The sequence below is a fragment of the Gnatocerus cornutus genome, unplaced genomic scaffold (assembly GCF_029298725.1).
Source record: "Gnatocerus cornutus isolate USDA-ARS CGAHR unplaced genomic scaffold, icGnaCorn1.1 ctg00000023.1, whole genome shotgun sequence".
In the NCBI taxonomy this organism is placed as follows: Eukaryota; Metazoa; Arthropoda; class Insecta; order Coleoptera; family Tenebrionidae; genus Gnatocerus; species Gnatocerus cornutus.
In genome coordinates this window covers 3684676-3708586 of record NW_028275375.1, presented here as the reverse complement: position 1 = coordinate 3708586, position 23911 = coordinate 3684676, and the positions used below count along the sequence as shown (strand labels likewise).

The 23911-nt window shown below is 36.2% G+C and overlaps 4 protein-coding genes across 6 annotated transcripts in view; 1 reads left to right on the top strand and 3 right to left on the bottom strand.

Annotated features, from left to right (window-relative positions):
* Positions 1-453: 453 nt before the first annotated feature.
* Positions 454-3197, bottom strand: LOC148166444 (cytochrome P450 4C1-like). The gene is made up of 9 exons (XM_088048530.1): positions 3105-3197; positions 2845-3043; positions 2606-2800; positions 1737-1919; positions 1621-1690; positions 1396-1568; positions 1186-1349; positions 792-1140; positions 454-742 (listed from the first exon to the last, which is right to left on the bottom strand). The coding sequence occupies exons 1-9, from the start codon at positions 3195-3197 to the stop codon at positions 576-578; spliced, it is 1593 nt and encodes a 530-aa protein (XP_087904656.1). The 3' UTR covers positions 454-575.
* A 2063-nt stretch (positions 3198-5260) lies between these two features.
* Positions 5261-23911, bottom strand: part of LOC148166441 (uncharacterized) — a 31198-nt gene continuing 12547 nt past the window's right edge. Inside the window, exons 1-9 of one of the 3 annotated variants that reach the window (XM_088048612.1) lie at positions 22337-22555; positions 21543-21763; positions 18427-18594; positions 7712-8434; positions 6819-7666; positions 6601-6764; positions 6163-6553; positions 5855-6113; positions 5261-5808 (exon numbers count right to left, since the gene is read on the bottom strand). In XM_088048612.1, the coding sequence (XP_087904738.1) occupies positions 5644-5808; positions 5855-6113; positions 6163-6553; positions 6601-6764; positions 6819-7666; positions 7712-8434; positions 18427-18594; positions 21543-21763; positions 22337-22481 (3084 nt within the window). In that variant the 5' untranslated portion in view covers positions 22482-22555 and the 3' untranslated portion in view covers positions 5261-5643. Of the gene's footprint in view, positions 5809-5854; positions 6114-6162; positions 6554-6600; positions 6765-6818; positions 7667-7711; positions 8435-8483; positions 8580-18426; positions 18595-21542; positions 21764-22336; positions 22556-23911 lie in introns of those variants that run through there. The other 2 variants (XM_088048611.1, XM_088048613.1) reach the window with 2 other exon arrangements.
* LOC148166443 (uncharacterized) lies at positions 13016-14292 on the bottom strand. The gene has a single exon (XM_088048615.1). The coding sequence runs from the start codon at positions 14275-14277 to the stop codon at positions 13060-13062; it is 1218 nt and encodes a 405-aa protein (XP_087904741.1). The 5' UTR covers positions 14278-14292; the 3' UTR covers positions 13016-13059.
* LOC148166442 (uncharacterized) lies at positions 16972-18266 on the top strand. The gene has a single exon (XM_088048614.1). The coding sequence runs from the start codon at positions 17023-17025 to the stop codon at positions 18241-18243; it is 1221 nt and encodes a 406-aa protein (XP_087904740.1). The 5' UTR covers positions 16972-17022; the 3' UTR covers positions 18244-18266.

Here is a 23911-nt window from a genome sequence, read left to right as displayed (position 1 = left end):
CTTGGGAGACCTTAGGGTGAGATATTGAACTAAGAGTGAGTTATGTGAGAAAGTGAGTGCGTTATGTGAGAAAGTGAGTGAGTTTTGTGAGAAAGTGAGTGAGTTTTGTGAACAGAAACACAAGTGATGGTGAGCAAATGATGTCATGAGCAACCAATCAGAGATGAGATGTCGCAGCTTGATCCGGACACTGCCTGTAGGGTAAGTTTACTTTACATATTAATTTACGTTTTACGTTTTTTCTGTGCTTTTAAGCGTTTAATAAGAGAGATAATTATCTCAGAAATTTGACATACTTTCGTCATAAAGTTTTATTTGACGAAATCAAACTCTAATGGCTTATAACTTAGTCATTTATCCTATGTGAATTTCAAGACCAGATTTGGAATTTGCGTAAAATTCTGCGTAGAATGAGCTATAATAACGCTTTTTTTTACCAATAAAAGTCGCCAATTCACCCTAAATTCGTCTTTATTTTCGTTGTGTCTTACTATACATAATTTATTTATTTGGTACACATCACAAATGAAACTATCTAAGTAATTTACAGATGACAAACTATGACTAAAATACCATTAGTTCCTTTTTTCGAAAGCAACTTGATATCCTTCTTTCGCCTTCCCTACAAAGTGAAACTCAACTTCAATATCCTCGATAGACTTGTACTTCCCCGGCCTCACTCTCAAATTCCGAACGATAACAGACAACATCGTTTTCATCGACATCATTCCATATTTCAAACCTAAAACAAACACACGGTATTTTTCCACCACACACACTTTACCCCCAACCTATGCAGTTACGAGGCCCCCAACTAAAAGGCAAATATGCAAGCCGATGTCGTTTCGCAACTTCACTGGGTAGAAATCGATCGGGATCAAATTTCAACGGATCCGGCCAATACTCTGGATCTTTGTGGATCTTCCAGATCGGGAATATAACAGCACTGCCCGCTGGAATAGTATGATCTTGCAATTTTATGAATTTTTTGGGAGTTCTTGCGACATAAGGTGCCGGTGGTAACAAACGCATTGTCTCTTTGATGACTCTTTCTAAGTATTCCATGCGGTTGACGTCTTCTACTGTAACATCTGAGGTGTGGTCGCTGAAGATCGCACACTGCTCTTCGTACAATTTTTCCTACAAAATCAAATGAATGAATGATTGATTTGTTTATTAATTAACCTGAATTTCTGGATAAATGCTCAGAATTAATAAAACAGAGCTGAGTGTAATCGCTGTTGTTTCACTCCCTGCAATGAACATGAATAAAGTTTCCGATTCGACGTCCTTCGAGGGTAAGTTTTTCGACAAGTTGTTTAAGAATATCTTGTCTCTAAGGGGGTCATCTGAAACGAAATTGAATACCGGGTGATTTAGTGTCGTTATATTTACCATGAGACTCCAATGATAAGTGTGTGGAAAGATGGAGATCGATCAACTGTCTTATATGAACAAACTTCTTTTCTATGATTGATTTGGTTTCTTTACCGTACGAACTTAACTTCCAAATTGTATTCAAATGAAGGTGGATTTTGAAAAAGCGCTCAGTGAGTAATTGCTCGTATCTAAAAGAAAAACAACCAAAGAAAAACTGTTTTTTTGAAGGTTATAACTTACCTTACTATCATCTTTATAATGTCGTCATTTTTCTTGGCAAGAATGCCAGGATCTACATCTGCTAGTGTTTCTAAAGAAAACTCGAAATTATGGGGATTTATAGAAGGAAATCTTACCAAAAAGCGTATCTAACGTTTGTCGCCAAACTATTGGTAGGATATCGATGGGACTTTCATAATGCTCTTCTAATTTATTTGTCAAGACGTGTGCATATTTCGCGAAGACCCCAGTGAACGAGTTTATAACTTGTTGGTTGAAACTGGGATTTATTATTTTTCTGTGCATTTTCCACACATCAACTGCAATGTTATAGTATATTATTATATGAGCATGTTATGAGACGTCTTATTTACGAGGTTGATTTTTCAACACGAGCGAGCCTGCGAGCGAATGGAGTACATCAACCGAGTAAATAAGGGCCATGACATGCGAGTGTAATACTATGGTTTATCTACGACCACTAAAAAGTAGACACAAGCCTTGGATTAAAGGTTAGGGTTTTGCAATGTCTAGCTGAGTACACATTAATTCGCCAGAACTACTATCACTACTACTATTCATGTTGAAACACTATTTTCTTCTTCAAAATACACAAACTTTAATGACTTTTGGGAATTTTTAGTTGTCAAAATAAAATCTGACAGTTGTTTTCATTGAGTACTTGGATAAATTAATGAAACATTGGGTTATAGTGCTCATAACTAAATGACTTTCAGCCAATCAGAGCTCGTAATGAGTTCATTACTACACGGGTTCAAGCGAACTACGTTATGAACAAATAACTAAATGGTCGTAGATAAAAATCTTAATTATATTCATTAATAAACAGTTTATTTACTTGAAAGTCAGTCAAATGACATATTACTGAAAAGGAGCTAGTTAAGCTCCGAGACAAGTAAGCGGTTTTTCACATCTCGCCAGCTCAGGCGGCATTTGCAAGAGAGACGTGAAATTTGTACAGTGCGAGCAATAATAACCAGCTTACCGGGTGATGTGAAAATCGAACTAATGCACTCTTCATTATAGTCAAACAACAAGAAATCCTCTTTGTTCACCGACGTGTTTAGCACAACTTCCACATCTTGAGGTCTTGACGAAACGATGCACATTTGGTTAGCTATCCAAATTCTCCACACTTTGGGGCATGTTCGGATTAGCCTCTCAAATACTGTAAAAATTTCTAAAAACGAGATTAATGATGTCACAACATGTGACTCAACGTACCTTTTTGGCCAGCGAATGCAACTTGCACTGTACCAATAACTGGCAAGGAAAATGGTCCCGGAAATTTCGTCGAGTAGTAGTATAACCATCGCCTTCTCCAGTTGTATACAGTGGTAAGAATGAGGCACAACACAAGAAATAATTGTAGTAAATGAGATAAATTAGACAACAAAAAGTCCATCTTGATACGTTTGAAACACTAGCAAATTGTAAAGATTATGTTGGGATACTGGACTAAATATTCAAGATCTTAGATTCACCTTGGTAATACTAAAAGAGGAAAAAAGGAAGTGAATTAATTTTGTCCTTATTATTAAAACAAATATTTGAGTTCCGTTTGTTATTGACTTCATTCTAATGGTACCAATCGTACCGGAATACCAGAGTTATTTTGCCTCGACCTCTCGGTCATACAATTAATTCTTGCAAATTTGGAATTTGTTTAAAATGTTAATAAATGTTTTATTGTTACAACTTATTGCAAACTAATAAATTTATCAAAATATTGCCAAAAGATCTTCTAGGTCACCGACTGGCAAGGTTAAATTAGACAGAAATTTTCCGGACACAATCTAGTGAAATCGATTTCAAGGTCACATCGGATCGTCAAAGGTAAAGGTTATTGGAAAACATGGTAGAGAGAATGGCTACAAAATCCAGGAAACTTAAAAACGTGCAAAATACAGAGAAAATTTCGGGAATCAGAAATGAATAGGCTCAAACACGTTTAGATCTTGCTATGATGCTTAAGGTACCTAACTAAATTCAAAATTGAAAGTTATTGTTGCCAGTTTAAACGGGTCTAGGAGAAATTGCAAACGCTAGAACTCACCAAACTCACGAGACAGAAAGTTAAAAATAAAAATTTCTAAAATCTGTCTTCCGCTCCCTAAGATAACACAACTGCCAACATGCAAAGATCTCTAAGGCCTTTCAAACCAAAGTTTTGTTGACATTTTAGAAAAACTTCGATTTTGGTGCTTTATAGACTTATTTCGACTCTGTTCAGACAATAAATTTTTGAAATGATATATTTTTTTGGGTTGTTTGCAGTGGATTCTTTTTTATTTGTTGTTTATTGGTGCTTATTTTCGATATACCTACATTTTGTGATTTTTTTGTATGCTTTGCTTTTAATATTGTAAATTTTGAAGATTAAAAAAATGGAAATTCTGTTACTTTTTTACAAATTTACAAATTTTTACAAATTTCTAAAGCAAAAGAAACACTTTTTAGAAATTTATATTTAAAGATCCATCCATTCCTCATAACAAAATGAAGAATGTGAATGAAATCGGATTAAAACCAAAAAAGAATTCGTGCGATTGGCTGGCATTCTCTTTATCAAAGAAGTTTTAAAAAAAAAAAACACGCACTCGAGCAACCAATTCGAACGTAACTTATCATTCATTGGCTGGATGTTCAAAACTGTTGTTTATTGGATCGATTTCTTAGCTAATTAGGTAAATCATGCACAAAAAAGTGTCATTCATTCAAAATTTTTAAAATTTGAGCCTTTCGCTTGATGATTTTGAAATTTGGTAAAGTTTATACACGACTAGTAATTTCCTCAAAGATATAAAGGATCTGAAAGGTCTGAAAAAGAATTTGGAGCGTCTAAAAGGTATAAAAAATCCAAAAATCAACCAAATCTAAGGGAGAATTCGAATACTCTGAATCGAATCTCAATATACTTTAAATAGTTCACAGGAATGAAGAATTTGTGGTTTTCGAGAATCCAGAAAATCAGCACAATTTTAGTCGTTTAATAAAATGATGATCTAAAAAGTTCAAAAAATTGCGCGGAAAGCCACTAAATCCAGTGGAATTAGAAATCGAGAAAAGTAGAAAGTTTTCTCTATTTCGGTCTGAAATCTTAAAAGAATGCTCAAAAATAGCGGAATTTGGAAGAAAAACAAAATATTAAATGATATTTGGAGTATAATTTAGAATATAGTTAAAAAATCTATAGAAATTTAAAAATCGAAGAGAATAAAAAAAATTTATAGAGTTTTAGAAAATCTAAATACTTGTGAAATTCGGGATGCAAAGAATTCAAAGTTCCCTATAATCCAGATACAAATAACAGAAGAAAAGAAAAATTAAAATTGAAGAAGAATATTGAAAATGTAAAGAATCTAAAGAGCTTAGACAATTAATTCAACAGTGGGACCAATGTAAATTAAATTGAAAATAGAAGTTCCTAATAATTTTTATTCGACGAATTCTAACCTTGAAGGGTCGATAACCAGTTATACATTTCGTTTTCTGAATCTTGAATTAAGTTTTTTTCACACATTACGAAATTATATCCTTTTCAATCACTTGGTATTTTGGAGAAATCGTCATATTTCCTTTTTTTTTGTCCCATAAGTTCGCTCATGTTACATATGTGGTATGGGAATAACATAATAAGTAATAAATACAAGCTTTTATTAAGTACAAAACCCATTACAAAATTACATGTTAAACTAAAAACTGAGCGGTCAAATAAAAACTCATCCGAATTACGCCTTCAGCCTCAAAATAAACCGAACGAGTTTTTATCGCTCTTTTGATATAAAAATATCTTTGGTATAAGTGGCAATAACTTACAATGTCTTCACTTTTTTATGTACAAAATTCGTTATAAAAATAAATATACAATATAAAAAAATTAAACTAGAATCCCGAGGTCTTTTACGAGCCGCCATTTACAAACACGATGAACCAGACAAATTACAACCTAAAAAAGTACTTCCTCTAATGCAAAACCTAAACCTATTTTTTATTTTCTATGATTGTCTGATTCTACCATTCCTATACTATACACAATGTGTTGTCTTTACAAACGGAAATCTGCGCTTCCTGCATGATCCTAAGCCGTGGTCCTAGAGGTACTCCCATTTTCTGAAGTCGTTCTTCACTAAGATATGGCAGTTCGACCATTCCCACTCGTTCGTTCTCGAAAACGTTTGCATACTTCTACAAAAAGAATTAAAAACAAAGCCTCAAACATTAAAAAACGAACCTCATAACCCAATTTCCTTAAAAACAATCTCAATAATGGCGGCTCATCTCCAAAAAACTTCGTGAGCTTTTTCACCCTTGTCGGATTCGCTAGAGTTGGTAAATCCTTCGAGGTGTTCACAGCTCTGGAAGCTGACTGAGATCGCACATTTAACATGTTCGTTTGAGTTCTCAAAGCCGCGATTTCACCTCTGATGTTTTCCATTTCTTGTATCATCAAATGCTGGGTGCGCATTTCGGACGATAAGTGAGCAACGGATCTAAACACACCACTGAAGAGAAGAAGTTTCCACCATCAAATTTCCTTACCTTGCAAGAGTCACCACGTGAGATTCCAATCGCTGAAATCTCTTATTGATCCCTCTGATGTCGCGGACTTTTTTCCGGTCTTCGTGCGCACGTCGCTTGTCTCTAATCGGACGGCTGCTCACAGAACTCGATGGCAAGGATGACATGCTTCCGTAACGCCGTTTGCTGAACCTGGGGTCCGACGGTTGGTATCTTCCGGTGTATTTTTTCACCCCTAGAAGCTTGAGGACCTCGGAGTACATGGTTTCAAGACCCTCGAGTTGTTTCCGGATGGCTCTAGCATCAGTTGTGCTGATATCGCCGTCGGAGTCGCTCTGACCATCTAGCATGGACTCCAGGTCTAGAGATCTGGTGGTCGTTGATGTTAAGTCGGTGGTGTCCAGACCGAAGACTGCAAAACGAATTGTTAAGTTTGTTCTTTCACAAGAGAAAACGTACTTTGTTTCCCTCTTAACACGGCGGTGTGATCAATCTTCTTCGGATTCTTGTGCTTCTGGTTAGAGCCGCTGGTCCAACGCGCGTTTCCTCCAACATCGCGACTTGGGTGGAGTTTTGACGACCTGTTGTAGGCTTCATAATCCGGTTTACTCCCATAAGGCAAACTGGAAGATTCAAAATCAAGATTTGGAGATTAGAATCACAGTCAATTTTCGTACCTGCTGTGTTTGTAGCGCGTCGAATTCCGGGGGGTAATATTGGGCGAGGATTGCTCCCCAGGTGACAGAGGCGGTAAAGGAGGAGTCATCGAAGAAATGCTCTCGCTGAGAGTGGAGTTCGCGATTCCATCTCGACTTCCTTGCAGCGACAGCTCGTGGAGCTTCGGTTCCAAAATATTCCTCAACTCGTTTTCGACGATATCGACCCATTCAGAGTCGTGTCCGTGGTCGCGATAGTGACTTTCCCTTTGCCCGTTGTGGTTTTCCCCCAAATCAATTCCCCCAGGTCTCCTCCCACTGCTATAAGCAGCACTTCCTCTTCCGGAATCAGCGTTGGAAGACGACTGTCCTGTTTTGTCGTAATCCGAACTGGCAGCCGAGCCCGCGTTCTTCTTTCCTCTGTCTTCCTCTTTAGATCGCTGGCCGACGTTATACACCCCTTCGATTTTCCCGATTTCTCCCTCCAAACGCTTCCGCGGGGATCCTTGGAGTGTTTCCATGACTTTACTGTCGTCTTCCTGGTCTTTCTTCTCGTCTAACTTCCGTTCTTTTGAGTTGTTTCGTTTGAGGAAGCCCCCATCATCGCTGTCTTTCTCCCCATCCGGCGCTGATGGTAGACTCGCCTCCATGATATTCCCGTGGGAACCGCGCCGTGTGGGGGCTGCTTGTGGTTGAGGTCGCCCATCAGGCACTTCTGATCGCGTCTCGTCTTCGTACGCAAGTTGGGGCTGTGACGCGGCACGACGTGACTCAAACTGCCGTTGACTATCACGTTCGATTTGTTGGGCGCTTCGGCGCTCCATTGCGATGGGTTGCCGACGCTCATCCTTATCCTTCGGACTAGTAAACTAAAGAAACACGTTAAAATTGAAGAGGTTTTGAATCGAACTCACCGGTGACTGGTGCTGGACTTGCATGTACCCTTGCTCCCTGTTGGTGGCGGGCGGAAACCTGTTACTACCCCTCTGGGGCGTCGCCCCATATGCGTTTTGATAGTACATGGGTTCGTCCGGTCGTGACAACACCTCTTGACTTCGCGCTTGCATCAACTGTTGTTGGTACATAGTGTGCTGCATTTTAATTTGTTGATTCACTTGGTAATGTTGTTGTAACATCTGCTGCTGCATGATGTGTTGGTTGTACTGGTGCTGGGAAATATTCTGATCGACGCGCGGTTTCCCATATATGCCTTGTTCGCCGCTCTTTTTCTCCTCATCCCCAAGATTCCGTTGACTCCGCCGCAGCTCCTCGGCGACGTTATTCAAACCCGGTTCTTCAGTCTTGTCTTCGGAGTTTTCCTTATTACTGTTCTTAAACCTGCTGGAAATAATGTCCTTGATGGTGTGGTACGTTTTCGCCACTGTCTTCTTATCCTTCTGTTCCTTGGACGCTTCAATTTGTACAGTGACTTGTTGGGTGTTTTGTGAAAACTCGTCTTGGTATGGACGAGGGGCCGGTTTGGGGGGGTCGCCATGCCAGGATTGCCTCGGTACCGCACCAGTGGAGTGAGGAGTTTGGCCGTTGTAGTACTCTTGAGGGGTGGGGTGGTACGTTGCACGAAAAACCGAGTTTTGCTCGAGTTGTTGGTGAGGGCTCTGCACCATTCCGGAGTGGTTCTACAACAAAATTCGATTAGTACTGTGGTGGTACCGGTAGGAAGTTAACCGCTTCCGTGGTGTTGAGCGCAAACTCGACCATTTGAGCAGTTACCGGAACGAAGAACGAAACAATACTGAGCGTGTATTAAAATATAGATATTCCGCACCGCGCGGCCATCTACATAGAATTATAAACAATTCCCGTAGATGGTATCTTTCTTGTGAAGACCCAATCAGACAAGTGTGTAAAGGTAGGAAACCTGCACTCTTGTTAAGAATTCCCCTTAATTGAACGCTTGCCTTATAAATATAAACACATATTAAGATGCATTATGTATAAGTCGGATGTTACAGCGCATTCTAATTGCCTTCAGACAGCCGCGGTACTCCAAAGCATACTGTGAAGAGTGAGAAGGGAAAAATTCGGCTTTTTTCCCAATCCGCAAAAATGTGCCAATTATATCTAATTGCAGGTTTTAAATCTAACATTGATGTTAATTGGTTGTTGAGAATTCTCTTCTGCCCCATCAAATACGGGAAGTGATAAATTAAGATAACTTTCATTGGAATTGCCGAAGAACCATTAAAATGCAAATTAACACCAACACAAGCGACATCTACCAGGCACGTACGGAAGAAAAATTCCAAGTTTCGCAATCAGCAGTACCGGTGGTGCAATATGAAATCCAATGACTCAATCCACCAGGCACGTGTTGGCAGTTCTGGTTTTTCGACGAACGAAAATTTCATCAATTTTGTTAGATTTATTAGTTATCTTTCACAAACACACAAAAGAAATGAACAGGGTACAACAGCTGCTGCTTCTTAAGAGCCAGAGTGCACTGGGACACCTTCCGGTTTTTGGCGACGACGCCATGAAACCTATCAACATCGCTCTCCCACATCCCGCTGAAGTTATAAACGCCCGGACTGTAATTAATACAATACGGAGTCTCTTCACTTGCTAAAAACTCCATGTCACAAGTACTCTCATGATTTGACACGTTGGATTTAATCTCCGGCCACCGGCTGCAGTTCCATGGATTTCCATACAGAATCAACGTTTTATTCTGCAGATCGACATTCTTGAAGCTCAGATCTTTGAGACGATTCAAAGCCAACGAAATTGTTAGTGTTGGTTGTTTTTGAGGGACCTCCAACCAGTTCAAGATGTACACACTCGAGATTTTGTTGTTGCTGAGGTCCAACAACTTCAACTTGTCGAGGTTTTTGAACGCCCCCTTGTCCACATTTCGGATTTGGTTGAAGGAAATGTCGAAAACCACCAACTTCGTTAGGTTTTCCACCCTCGGAACTTCGTTGAATTTGTTGTGACTCAAAGTCAGCTGTTGGAGGTGCTTCAAAGGAGTGAAGACATCGTCGTGGAGGTACCGGAGGTTGTTTTTGTCCAAATTCAACACCTCCAAACTCACCGGGAAGCTTTTTGGGGGAATGTGTGATAATTTGTTGTTTCGTATGCTCAAAACCTTCGTTACTTTTGTTAAGGGAAGGGATTTGAATTCGATCGTCTCCAAGAAATTATCGGAGAGATCGAGATTCTCCATGCTCTGGTGCATGAACGCTTCTTCACCAATAGATTCGATTTTGTTGTTCACCAAACTGAACTTCTTCAGCGGCATGAGGGGAAAGTGGTACTTTTCGATTTTCTTCAGATTGTTACCGTACAAACTGAGGTACTTCAACGAGCTCGTGACGTAAAGACACTCATAGTGGTAAGTCATCTCCAGAGTATCAATCGAACGAATGATAATCAAAGACGAAAGTTGGTACCTGTCGAGCTTTAAAGTTTCCATGAAGTTTACAGAGACCATTTTCGTGGTTCTTGAGTCGGAGCCGATGATGACTTCACCGAGGTTCTCAGTGTCGTTGTAGTTCTCGAAGTCTTCAAAAGTGTCACATGTTGTCATGAACGATTGTCTGCACACGCTCACACTTTTGTGGACGAGCGAACAGGAAGAAAGAAGAATCAAAGTTTTCGCGAACATTGTTATGAACATCGCACTGTAGCGGCGAATTTATTGTGGCTAAAGAATGATAACCTCTCAAGGCCCCCGATAATAGAAACATCTGGGTCTTCCCCATCTATTTTGAGATTTTATTGGATTGTTTACACTAATTAAGCGACACAACCAAAACCAATATGGTTGAACAGTTTATGTCCTACCGGTGCTAGAACACAGTTTTTACTTTTAGTACTCTTCGTAACGGTTTAACAACTGTACTAAGATTTTGGCCAAGAATGTGAATTTTTAGAAATTTACATTTTTAGGATGAACAAAAAATTTATTCGTTTTCTATTAAAATCCGTAACTTTGGCAATTTTGATTTACGAGTAGTAAAATTTGCCAGAATTACTACTTTAGACTTGTTTATCAAATGTGCTTAAATGCAAAATTTTAGGTTTAGAAATGCCTCTTTTCGAAATTTTTCCAATTTTTTCAACTGTTTTCCGTAGCAATGATTGTTTTGATTCAAAATTAGAAATTTGGCGACGTTACTATTTGTTTGTTTATCGACCCTGCAAAAATTAGAAAATTTATGGACAAAAATAAAGTTTTTGGAAATTTTCATCTTCAAAGCGGACTAAAAATTTCCAGCTTTTTTCCATTAAAATTCATAACTTTGGCAATGTTTATCCAAAAACCGTAAAATTTGAAAAAATTACAACTTCCGAGTAATTTAACAATTATGCTAAGTTACAAAGGTTTAGGATAAGAATGTCAATTTAAAAAAAAATCTATTTTAGGCGACTTGAACTAAAAATAAAATTTTTAGGCCTTAAAAGCGGCCTAAAAGTGAGTCTTTTCTGGCCGCAAACATTTTCGGCCGATCTATGGTGGCGCCATCTATCCATAGTTTTGCATATTACGTCAAGATACCGATATAACCCTTAATTTTATAATTATTTAGGTAAAATCAAATCGACAAACTGCTGTAAAGTGCAACAAAGACGTGTTGAATTATTGAAAATGAACATGTCTAGCAGTGCTGTCGCAACAACATCAAAAAGCACATCAAACCTAATTCATACAAATTGTGAAGCTACACGTGCTGAAACTGCAAATGTAAATAAGGAAAATATGAACTTTTCTGAAGGATTTATAAATATTTACAATTATTCAGTTGTTATAATTGATTAAATCAATAAATCATAAATAAAAATTAATTAACTTGTAAATATAATGATGTCGCCTAAAAAATTTTGTGTGTAACACGGTCAAAAAGTGCCATTTTGCCCTCGCCTTCTTTCTGGCCTTGGCTAGCGCCTCGACCATTAAAAAAAGGCTCAGCCAAAAAAGAACCACTTTTTGGCCTTGGTACACAAATAGCTATTTTAGGACGAACAAAAAATTCGGCCGTTTTCTATTAAAATCCGTAACTGCGGCAATTTTGATTTAAAAGTAATAAAATTTCTTAAACTTACTACTTTAGCTTACGAGTATGTTTATCAAGTGTGCTAAAATACAAAATTTTAGGATAAGAAATGCCTCTTTTACAAATTTTATATTCCGGTCAAACTAAAAATTTCATTTTTTTTTCAACCGTTTTTTATTAAATTCCCTAACTCTGGGAGTCTTGATTCCAAAATAGTAAAATTTTGCGACGTTACACTATTTAAGGTTTGTTTATCGACTCTGCAAAAATTAGAAAATTTAAGAACAAAATTAGTTTTTGAAAATTTTTAGCTTTACAGCGGACTGAAAATTTCCAGTTTTTCTCCATTAAAATCCATATTTCGGCAATTTCTATCCAAAAACTGTAAAATTTCGAGGAGTTACTACTTCTGTGTAGTTTACGAACTGTACCAAGTTACAAATATTTAGGACAAGTAGTATGTGAATTTTTAGAAATTTTTATTTTAGGACGAACCGAAAATTCATCCGTTTTACATTAAAACCCGTCACTGTGGCAATTTTAATTCAAAAATAGTAAAATTTGGCAACGTTACTAGTTAAGGTATGTTTATAAATTGTGCTAAAATTAGAAAATTGAAGGACAAGAAATTGAATTTTTGGAAATTTTCATCTTCGACTAAAAATTTCCAGTTTTTTTTCCATTAACATCCAGAACTTTAGCAATTTTTATCCAATAACTGAAGAATTAAGAGGAGTTCCTACTTTCGTGTAGTGTAATAGCTGTACCAAGTTTTAAAGACTTTGGCCAAGAATGTAAATTCTTAGAAATTTTCATATTTAGAACCAAAAATTCGTCCCTTTCTTATTAAGACCCGTTACTGTGGCAGTTTTGATCTAAAAGTAGTGAAATTTGTCAAAATTACCACTTTAGCCTTGTTTATCAAGTGTGCTAAAATACAAAGCTTTAGGATTAGAAATGCCCCTTTTAGAAATTTTGTTTTGATAATCAAAGACGAAAGTTAGTACCTGTCGAGCTTCAAGGTTTCCATGAAGTTCACAGAGACCATTTTCGTGCTTCCTGAGTCGGAGCCGATGTCGTTGTAGTTCTCGAAGTCTTCAAAAGTGTCACATGTTGTCATATGAACATCGCACTGCAGCGGCGAATTTATTGCGGCTAAAGAATGATAACCTTTCAAGGCCCCCGATAATAGAAAGATCTGGGTCTTGCCCATCTATTTTGAGATTTTATTGGATTGTTTACATTAATTAAGCGACACAACCAAAACCAATATGGTTGAACAGTTTGTGTCCTATCGGTGCTAGGAAACAGTTTGTACTTTTATTACTCTTGGTAACAGTGTCGTGGAACCTGTCAACATCACCCTCCCACATGCTAACGAAAAGATAAGAGTCCGCTCTGTAATTAATACAATAGGGAGCATTTCCCGACGATAGAAACTCGATGTCACATTCACTTTCATGTCCTTTTAGTTTGGTTTTAAGTTGCGGCCAAGTGTTGCAGTCCCATGGGTTTCCAAACAAAATCAGAGTCTGGTTCTGGAGAACTACTTCTTCTACTTTTAGCTGGCGTAATCCGTTCATTGCTAACGAAATGACCAAAGTTGGTTGTTTCTGAGGGGTAATAATCCACGATAAAACCACGTCGCTCTTAATCAGATTGTTACTTAAGTCAAGCAATTTTAACTCATCCATTTGCTTAAACGTGTCTTTCTTAAAACTCGAAATGGCGTTAAAAGAAATGTCAAAATGCACAAGCTTCTTCAGATGCTCGATTTTTGGCAAAGCGTTGAAGTTGTTGTGACTCAGAGTCAGTTGCTTGAGATTGACCAAATCAGCGAAGACTTCGTCTTGGATGTACCGGAGTTTATTGTAGTCCAAGTGGAGGAACTCAAGACTGGAGGAAAAACTCCCACTTTCAATATGCGTAATTTTGTTGTTCCGGATGATCACCACTTTATTCGCCGGTACCAAAGGAAGAGACTCACTCTCGACAACCTCAATGGCGTTGTCTGACAAATCCAAGATTTCGATTTCATGTCCTCGGAACGCCCAACCCTTCACCGCTTCAATCTCATTGTTAACCAAACTCATTTTCTTCAAGTGGAAAAGAGGGAAATGGTACGGCTTGATGACCTTCATGATGTTCCCATAGAAAATAATTGTTTGCAAAGGAGAATTGTCGTAATTACACTGAAAGGCATACGTGGTAATATCCAACCTATTGACAGCTCTGATAATCATCAAAGTTAAGAGATTGTGGTACCGACTGATCTGAAGAGTGTGCATCAAATCGACCGAAGACATGTTGGTACCACTTTCGGACCCTATCATCACTTCCGTTAAAGTCTCCACGTCGGTGTAACTTTTAAAGTCTTGGATTGTGTCACATATTGTTACAAAGGAGTGTCTACACCCACAATTTGATGGGTGGAACATCAGCACTAGGAGTAGATATGGAGACATGGCGAGTTTGGAGTTGGTACTGGCGGCAACAACTGGTTTTGCGATAATTATATCGCGTGATAACCCAACGCGACCTTGTTCAATCGCAGGTATTTAAAGAGACGCACAATTTTGATTGAAAATCGCATTGAAATTTCCTAATTCTTTACTTGGTAACTTTGGCAATTTTTATCTAAAAACTGTAGAATTTGGAGGAGTTACTACTTCTGTGTAGTTTAACAACTGTACTAAGTTGTGACTTTTTAGAAATTTTCATTTTTAGGACGAACAAAAAATTTATTCGTTTTCTATTAAAATCCGTAACTGCGGCAATTTTGATTTAAGAGTAGTAAAATTAGTCAAAATTACTACTTTAGCTTATGTTTATCAAGTGTGCTAAAATACAAAATTTTAGGATAAGAAATGCTTTTTTAGAAATTTTTATATTCTAATCAAACTAAAAATTTCCATTTTTTTTCAACCGTTCTTTGCTAAATTCCGTAACTATGGGAGTCTTGATTCAAAAATAGTAAAATTTTGCCACGTTACACTAATAAGGGTTTGTTTATCGACTCTGCAAAAATTAGAAAATTTAAGGACAAAAATAGAGTTTTTGGAAATTTTTATCTTCAAAGCGGACTAAAAATTTCCAGTTTTTCTTCATTAAACTCCATAATTTTGGCAATTTTTATCCAAAAACTGTAGAATTTGAAGGAGTTACTACTCTTGTGTAGTGTAACAACTGTGCCAACTTTCAAAGATTTTGGCCAAAAATGTGAATTCTTAGAAATTTTCATTTTTAGAACGAACCAAAAATTTATTCGTTTTCTATTAAAATCCGTAACTGCGGCAATTTTGATTTAAGAGTAGTAAAATTAGTCAAAATTACTACTTTAGCTTATGTTTATCAAGTGTGCTAAAATACAAAATTTTAGGATAAGAAATGCTTTTTTAGAAATTTTTATATTCTAATCAAACTAAAAATTTCCATTTTTTTTCAACCGTTCTTTGCAAAATTCCGTAATTATGGGAGTCTTGATTCAAAAATAGTAAAATTTTGCCACGTTACACTATTAAGGGTTTGTTTATCGACTCTGCAGAAATTAGAAAATTTAAGGACAAAAATAGAGTTTTTGGAAATTTTTATCTTCAAAGCGGACTAAAAATTTCGTTTTTCTTCATTAAACTCCATAATTTTGGCAATTTTTATCCAAAAACTGTAGAATTTGAAGGAGTTACTACTCTTGTGTAGTGTAACAACTGTGCCAACTTTCAAAGATTTTGGCCAAAAATGTGAATTCTTAGAAATTTTCATTTTTAGAACGAACCAAAAATTTATTCGTTTTCTATTAAAATCCGTAACTGCGGCAATTTTGATTTAAGAGTAGTAAAATTAGTCAAAATTACTACTTTAGCTTACGTTTATCAAGTGTGCTAAAATACAAAATTTTAGGATAAGAAATGCTTTTTTAGAAATTTTTATATTCTAATCAAACTAAAAATTTCCATTTTTTTTCAACCGTTCTTTGCTAAATTCCGTAACTATGGGAGTCTTGATTCAAAAATAGTAAAATTTTGCCACGTTACACTATTAAGGGTTTGTTTATCGACTCTGCAAAAATTAGAAAATTTAAGGACAAAAATAGAGTTTTTGGAAATTTTTATCTTTAAAGCGGACTAAAAATTTCCAGTTTTTCTTCATTAAAATCCATAATTTTGGCAATTTTTATCCAAAAACTGTAGAATTTGAAGGAGTTACTACTCTCGTGTAGTGTAACAACTGTGCCAACTTTCAAAGATTTTGGCCAAAAATGTGAATTCTTAGAAATTTTCATTTTTAGAACGAACCAAAAATTTATTCGTTTTCTATTAAAATCCGTAACTGCGGCAATTTTGATTTAAGAGTAGTAAAATTAGTCAAAATTACTACTTTGGCTTATGTTTATCAAGTGTGCTAAAATACAAAATTTTAGGATAAGAAATGCTTTTTTAGAAATTTTTATATTCTAATCAAACTAAAAATTTCCATTTTTTTTCAACCGTTCTTTGCAAAATTCCGTAACTATGGGAGTCTTGATTCAAAAATAGTAAAATTTTGCCACGTTACACTATTAAGGGTTTGTTTATCGACTCTGCAGAAATTAGAAAATTTAAGGACAAAAATAGAGTTTTTGGAAATTTTTATCTTCAAAGCGGACTAAAAATTTCCAGTTTTTCTTCATTAAACTCCATAATTTTGGCAATTTTTATCCAAAAACTGTAGAATTTGAAGGAGTTACTACTCTCGTGTAGTGTAACAACTGTGCCAACTTTCAAAGATTTTGGCCAAAAATGTGAATTCTTAGAAATTTTCATTTTTAGAACGAACCAAAAATTTGTTCGTTTTTTATTAAGACCCGTTACTGTGACAATTTTGATTTAAAAGTAGTGAAATTTGTCAAAATTACCACTTTAGCCTTGATTATCAAGTGAGCTAAAATACAAAGAAATCCCCCTTTTAGAAATTTCGTTTTTTTTCAACCGCTTTTAATTAAATTTTGCAACTATGGGAGTTTTAATTCAAAAATTGTATAATTTGGCGACGTTACTATTTAATTTTGATTGAAATCGCATTGAAATCTCCTTACTCAACTGGGAATACCAGTCAATTTTGATTGAAATCGCATTGAAATCTCCTTTCTCAACTGGAAATACCAGTCGGCATCGCCTTCCCACTCAATTTGTCCACCGTCTCGTCAGTTTTCAAAACAGTCGCATCCAAGCACCATGTGCTCCATCGCGAAACTCACTTTTCTTGTTTTTGTGCACGTTCTGCAAACCGACGGCAACTGCATTCACTCGTATGTTACATTCTGTGACGATTTGGCGGATTTCAAGAAGTACAACGTCGAAAATTGGACCGAAGTTGTTGTCGGTGCGGAAAATAACAATGCAGAGTTGCGATCAGTCGACGCGAATTCCTTCAGAATTGACAGGTTCAAGAGGATGACGCATTTAACAGTAGTGAGGCTGATTAATGATATAAAGTCGTACACCTTCAGTTTTGACCCGGAAGACTGGAAACTGGAGTACTTAAAATTCTACGGGAATGAAGTCGAACGGATCCGGTTCACGACTTTCGACAACATGAGACTGAGGAAGTTGAGTTTGGTCAACAACAGCATCGAGTATTTCCACAAAGGGGCGTTCTATAACTGCGAAATTCGCACGATTGACTTGTCTGATAACAAACTGGAGATGATTGAAGCGGACGTTTTTTCGGACGAGTTCTTAAGAAACGCGACGAAGGAACTGATTGTGCGGAACAACAGACTGGCGGTGATCGGACCGAAGAGTCTTCCGACTAGCTTAGAAAGACTAGACTTGTCGTACAACAATATCCAAGTCTTACAATACAGCATCTTAGAAAACCTCCAGAGTCTCCAAGAGCTCGATCTTAGCCACAACAGAATCTCATCACCGCCTGGATTACTAAACCTCAAAAACATCAGAATTGTTGACGTGTCGTACAACAAGATCTTGACTCTTCGGGTGGCGGAATTCAAGGATTTGTCTCAACTGGAAGTTCTGGATTTGAGTCACAACAGAATTTCTTATCCGTTGACTTTCAATAAGTTTAATTTTCCGGAACGGCACCCGTCACTGCAGATTTCGCTCGCGTTTAACAAGTTGTCGCATTTGATACTGGAAGACGACAGTTTTCGACACCACGTTGTTTTCTTGTTCGGAAATCCATGGGATTGTGGTTGTTGGAGCATTCTGGAGAAGTTCATGGTGGAGAGGAATGTCAAGAGGAATCAGTGCGACTTGGAGTACTTCGGAAAGGGACAAGTTCCATACTGTATAACCTACCCCGTTGCTAATAATTGTACGCAGCCTGTGCACAGACGTGCGGACTTTACCTCCCCGGAGATCGAACAGTTTTTGGCAGTGATAAACCGCAGCGCAGATAATATAAAATGTAGTTTGAAACCCCGAAAATTGTAAGAAATAAACGAAGTTTAAACTAATTGTGGAATTAAAATTCTGGAATGATCGAAGGCAATGTGCCCGTAGTTACAAGAATCTTGTTATCGCGTGTTCAAAATCTGACGTGCTCGCTTTACAAAAATCAATAAAAAATGTGCGTAACGTTTCTAAGAACAACTAGAGAATATCAATAAGACAAACCTGATCGGGACTGAGAATCTGATGGGTTTGGCCCTGTGCAGTCCAAGCAGCCATCTGTTTAGGTGGAACGTCTGGGGCAATGGCGCCTTTCGTTCTTTTCTTGTAGTCGTGGAGGATCGGGATTTTGGAGTTCTTGTCGGTGCTCGACAGAATCACCTCCCTTTCAATCTAAAAAAATTAATTATAATAATTATTACGATCTACTTTTACAAAAGTGTGACGTAAATACTACACAATTGCGTTGGTTTGTGAAACTTTACTATGGCCATCCAGTAGAAGAACTGTTAAATATCATGAATGGTACGGTGCAATGTTATTCTTCATCGCGATTGTTACGCCAAGACATTGGGAATGTTCTCATGACTAATTGAACTCTTGGTGTAAGAAGTCGTTCGGAAATATTTTCTTGTTACTTGTCGTCGAAAAAATCGACCTGATATGTTGGCAACACTGTTATTATCAGCAAAAATTGTCCTGTAATAATGCTGGAGCGTTCATTAGTGATAAGACCGTAAAAGGAAGCCTTTTTTGTAGATTAATTAGCTGCCAATGAGAAGTTGTGCAGGAAATTAGCGCTCAAGTTGGGCGTTTTGTGCGTTTTTTGTCAGAAAAACTGCTTTGATAAGGAGAGTGCTAGCCAATGACTTAATCGTGGGATTGATCAGAGGCGGTCGGACAAATATAAATGTCTCTTATCGCAAAGAATAGAAAAACATTTTTGCAATTTTTATTTTAGAATAGACTGTGCTTATTTACAAAATTTTCCAGTGAATGTGAATTTTTAGGACAAACAAAAAACTTCATTTGATTTCTATTTTTCTATTAAATTTCGTATCTGTGGCAATTTTGACTTTAAACGTGTAAAATTTATCAGAATTAAAACCACTTTAGCTTTGTTTATGAATTGTGCTAGGACAAAAAAAAAATAGGATAACAAATGCCTTTTTTTAAAAATTTTATATTCGGAACAAACTAAAAATTTCCAGTTTTTTTCAACCACCAGTTTGAATTTAATTAAGTAACTCCGGTAGTTTTAATTCAAAAATAGTAAAATTTGGCTACGTTATTATTTAAGGTTTGTTTAGCAACTGGGCTAAAATTAGAAAATTTTAGGACAAAAATGGAACATTTAGAAATTATTATCTTCAAAACGAACTAAAAATTTTCAGATTTTTTTCATTAAAATCCATAACTTTGGCAATTTTTATCCAAAAACTGTAAAATTTGGTGGAGTTACTACTTCCGTGTAGTTTACCAACTGTACCAAATTACAAAAATTTTGGCCAAGAATGTGAATTTTTAGAAATTTTCATTTTTAGGGCGAACAAAAAATTCGTCCGTTGTCTGTTAAAATCTGTAACTTTGGCAATTTTGGTTTAAAAGTAATAAAATTTGTCAAAATTATTGCTTTAGCCTTGTTTTTCAAGTGTACTAAATCGCAAAATTTTAGGATTAGATATGCTTCTTTTAGAAATTTTTATATTCGGAACAAACTAAAAATTTCCAGTTTTATTCAACCGTTTTTATTAAATTCCGTTGGCAGTTTTGATTCCAAAATAAGTAAAATTTGACAAAATTACTACTGTAACCTTATTTATCTAGTGTGCTAAAATACAAAAATTTAGGATTAGAAATGCCTTTTTAGAATTTTTTATAGTCGGAACAAACTAAAATTTTCCAATTTTTTCAATCTTTTTTTATTAAATTCTGTAAATATGGCAGTTTTGATTCAAAAATAGTATTTGGCGGCATTACTATTTAAAGTTTGTTTATCAACTGTGCTTAAAACTAAAAAATTTAAGAACAAAAAATTAAATTTTTAAAATTTTTTGTCTTCGAAACGGGCTAAAAATTTCCACATTTTTTTCATTAAAATCGATAACTTTGACAATTTTTATCTAAAAACTGTAGAATTTAAAGGAGTGATAACTTTCGTGTAGTTTAACAACTGTAGCAAGTTTCAAAGATTTAGGACAAATATTTAAATTTTGAAAAATTTTCATTTCTATAACGAACAAAAATTCATCCGTTTTTTTATTAAGATCCGCAACAATTTTAATTTAAAAGTAGTAAAATTTGTCAAAATTACGACTTTAGTCTTCTTTTTTAAGTGTGCTAAAATACAAAATTTTAGAATTAGAAATGCGTCTTTTAGAAATTTTTATTTATGGAACAAACAGTTTTTTTCCATTAAAATCCATAACTTTGGCAATTTTTGTCCAGAATCTGTAGAATTTGAAGGAGTTACTACTTCCGAGTATTTTAATAACTGTACCAAGTTACAAAGATTTAAGACAAGAATGTAAATTTTTAGAAATTTTTATTATTAGGACAAACAAAAAAAATTCATCCGTTTTTTATTAAAACCCGTATGTATGGAAATTTTGAATAAAAATTTGACGACGTTACCATCTGAGGTTTGTTTATCAATTGTGCTAAAATTAGAAAATTAAGTAACTAGAATTAGAATTTTTAGAAATTTCCAGTTTTTGTTTTATTCTAAAATCCACAAAATATTTATTTATTGTGTTAGTTCCTCTGTTTTTTACGGATGCCCCGGCCTCCTCATGAGATCATAACATCCTCCCATAACACTGCATGCAACCAACGTTAATTAATAATAATCCCTAAAAACGCGTCAGGTTGTCACACTTCATGAAAGACAGTTCTTCTCACTGCCTACATAATAGTCATTGTTCTACAGGCTGTAGACAATCGGAGGCGTCTAATCATATGTAGGAATATAACGTCGACCACAACAACCTTTATACGAGTTCGTTCACTCTCCTAGACTGCACGCTTCTTGATCGTACGCTTAACGAACAACTAGATATGAATAATATGACTCGCTTCACTCGTTCATGCCTCTCTTAATTATCGACACAAATGCACTGTCTATTAACACAACAGTACAGTATAAATATTCCGATAGAGTTTAATTAAACCAATAAAAATCCCCAGCGAAATGATTTAGTAGTGACAAGAGAAACCGCTTTTACGACTCGATAACCGTTTTATTGGTTTTCGGTTTTATTGTCATTGTAGGTGTTAAAAGTAAGAAGAAATCTCTTCCTGCACACGAAGATCCAACACTTTTTTCCAACGAGCGCACTTACAGGAAATTTGCTGGAATGCGTATGAAGTCCTTGTTGACTCGCTGGATCAGAGGTGGAAGTATCTAATCCTGTTGCTCCTGGAATACTGGGCTCGTTGTACAAAGGATAGGGAGGCATCCTGTAAGGAGGCGGCGTGAGGCACCCTTGCTGCGACGGAGGCTGTTGGGGTAAAGGTTTTGGGGGTGGCACTGGCTTGTAGGGCCCATAACCTTCCACCTCAACTGAAAAAAAAGGACAATTAATTTTAGAGTGGTTCAGTTTTGTAAGTTGGTACTCCTGTCAATTGCTTGTCAAAGCGTGAGATTCATCCAATAATAAACACTTAAATGAGACAGGTACCAACTTAACCGTTCTAGGAAAAAGTCTTTAAAGAACAGGTATTTCGCAGATTGTAGAAAAAACATAGTATAAAACACAAGTCATATAAGGAGTTGGATTATAACAAACGTATTAAAATTAACGTGCTCACATGTATAATGACGGTGAGAATACTAATAAAAAAAGCGAATTACAAAGTGGTTCTACAAAATTTCGTTCTGAAAAATGAGAATAATACAATGACGAGCAAAATGTGTGAGATAAAATCAGAGTTGAATTATATTCTTTTAAAGTATGGCATCATTTAAAAGCATCTCCATATTTTAAGACATTAGTAGTACCAAGAAGAGACTAATGATGGGTTTTGGTAATGAGAAAAAATTTGAAAACGCTCCATAAAGCGACAAGACTTCTTTAGAAAGCGTCGATGTGGTAACGCAGCGCTATTACGACAATAGACATTCTTCTCCACATACCGAAATCGGTGGTTTTGACCACTCTGGCAATCCCTTCATTTTGTTCAACGTCACTGTCCGGCCCCGATAGAGGATTTAGCGAGTTCTGCGACCTCCTCAGTCGTTCTCCTTGCTTGACTTGACGAACAGTACGACCCGTTGCCATCACATGGCGACATCTTACAATCACACACGTTTCGCGATTTTTATACCACCTGCATCGTCACTGAACTAACACTGTGCTGTATTGTTTTAGCTACGGCTTGGCCAAAAAAAGAGGGGGAATGTAGTAATCTTGGATTAACATAGAAAAGCGGGAAGTTCTCTCTTGTTACGGTTAGCGCACAGCCAGTTGATTAAAGTGGAACTTTCACGAACGAAGACCGGAAGTGTGGGGAAAGATGTCAATTTGGCTATTTCAAAGGTCTTCTTTGGTACCACTTCGAAAAGAAGAGAAGGTCCTGCAAATTTGCGTCATTTTTTTCGCTACATTCTCACACCAATTGTTAATCTAACTTGTAATAATCAGGTTAGTCCTCATTCCGTCTTGATTGATGCTCAATTTCTTTGTGTTGATCGTCATTATCTAACCGTAAAAATCAATTAGATACTAGACACGCATGACTACGTTGCAGTCATTAATGAGCATTTGTTGTTCAAGATACTGTGTTTCGGAATTTTTTTCAAATGATTATGATCAATGTTCAGAAACTAGAACGCCCTCTTGGATCGTGCAGCTCAACGAACGGAGTACTGTCAAAAGTAGGGCAATGGCCATTTAAATTGCCAGCGTAAGGCGGTTTCTCGAGTGGTTCAAATAAGGATGGAACGGGCCGCCATTGACTTCTGCAAAACTCCAACAGCTTCCTCTAGATTTTTACGTGGTTCTGTTTCTTCGACTGTCATCTGAAGCTTCTATTACCAGTTAAATTACAAATAAAATCAGATGCAGATTGGGTACCATAAAAAAGAAAAATCGATGCTAAGAATCTTAGGACTCTTCTTAAATCCTGTTTAGAGTCTAGATAATTTTTTGGTTCTATTTGAATTTTTTAGGTTTTCTTTATTAGATTCTCTGGGTTTAGGTACTTTTACTTTTGATTTTTTTTTATTTCCTCTGAAATTCTCTATCCATCCTCTTTGGATTCTGTGAATTGTCTCTTAACTTTCTTTAGATTTTTTTTCTTGTAGTTATCTGGATTACTTGTATTTGCTAGATTCTCTTTACGCTCTCTTTTGATTTTCTCTAGATATTTTTACGTTAATTTCAAATTTTCTATGGTTACATTAACTTTTGCATTTTTCTTAATTTCTCAGTTATGACTAAAGATGTTTACTATCTGAATTTTCCAAACTTTTCTACATAGCGAGTGCATAAAATCTTAATGATTTTTCCTTGGAATCTGTAGATTTTTTACAAATTCTCCATAGATTCTATTACATATTTCCACCTCTAATTCAAAAGGTTTCAGATAAATTCATTCATTTATAGGGCCACGACAAAAATCTCAAGATGAATTCTTCATAAATTCTTCCAGGTCTTAGAATTTATATTTTTAGCTCCTTAAATTCCTTTAGATTCTCTAGATTTGCCTT

Bases quoted from the DNA above. Each gene is read 5' to 3' on its own strand.
- LOC148166444 (XM_088048530.1), bottom strand. From the start codon at position 3,197: ATGAAGTCAATAACAAACGGAACTCAAATATTTGTTTTAATAATAAGG. The intron at 3,044-3,104 runs GTGAATCTAAGA...ACAATTTGCTAG, and splicing joins CCTCTTTTAGTATTACCAAG to TGTTTCAAACGTATCAAGAT. The intron at 1,569-1,620 runs GTAAGTTATAAC...TTTTTCTTTTAG, and splicing joins ATTATAAAGATGATAGTAAG to ATACGAGCAATTACTCACTG.
- LOC148166442 (XM_088048614.1), top strand. From the start codon at position 17,023: ATGTGCTCCATCGCGAAACTCACTTTTCTTGTTTTTGTGCACGTTCTG.
- LOC148166443 (XM_088048615.1), bottom strand. From the start codon at position 14,277: ATGTCTCCATATCTACTCCTAGTGCTGATGTTCCACCCATCAAATTGT.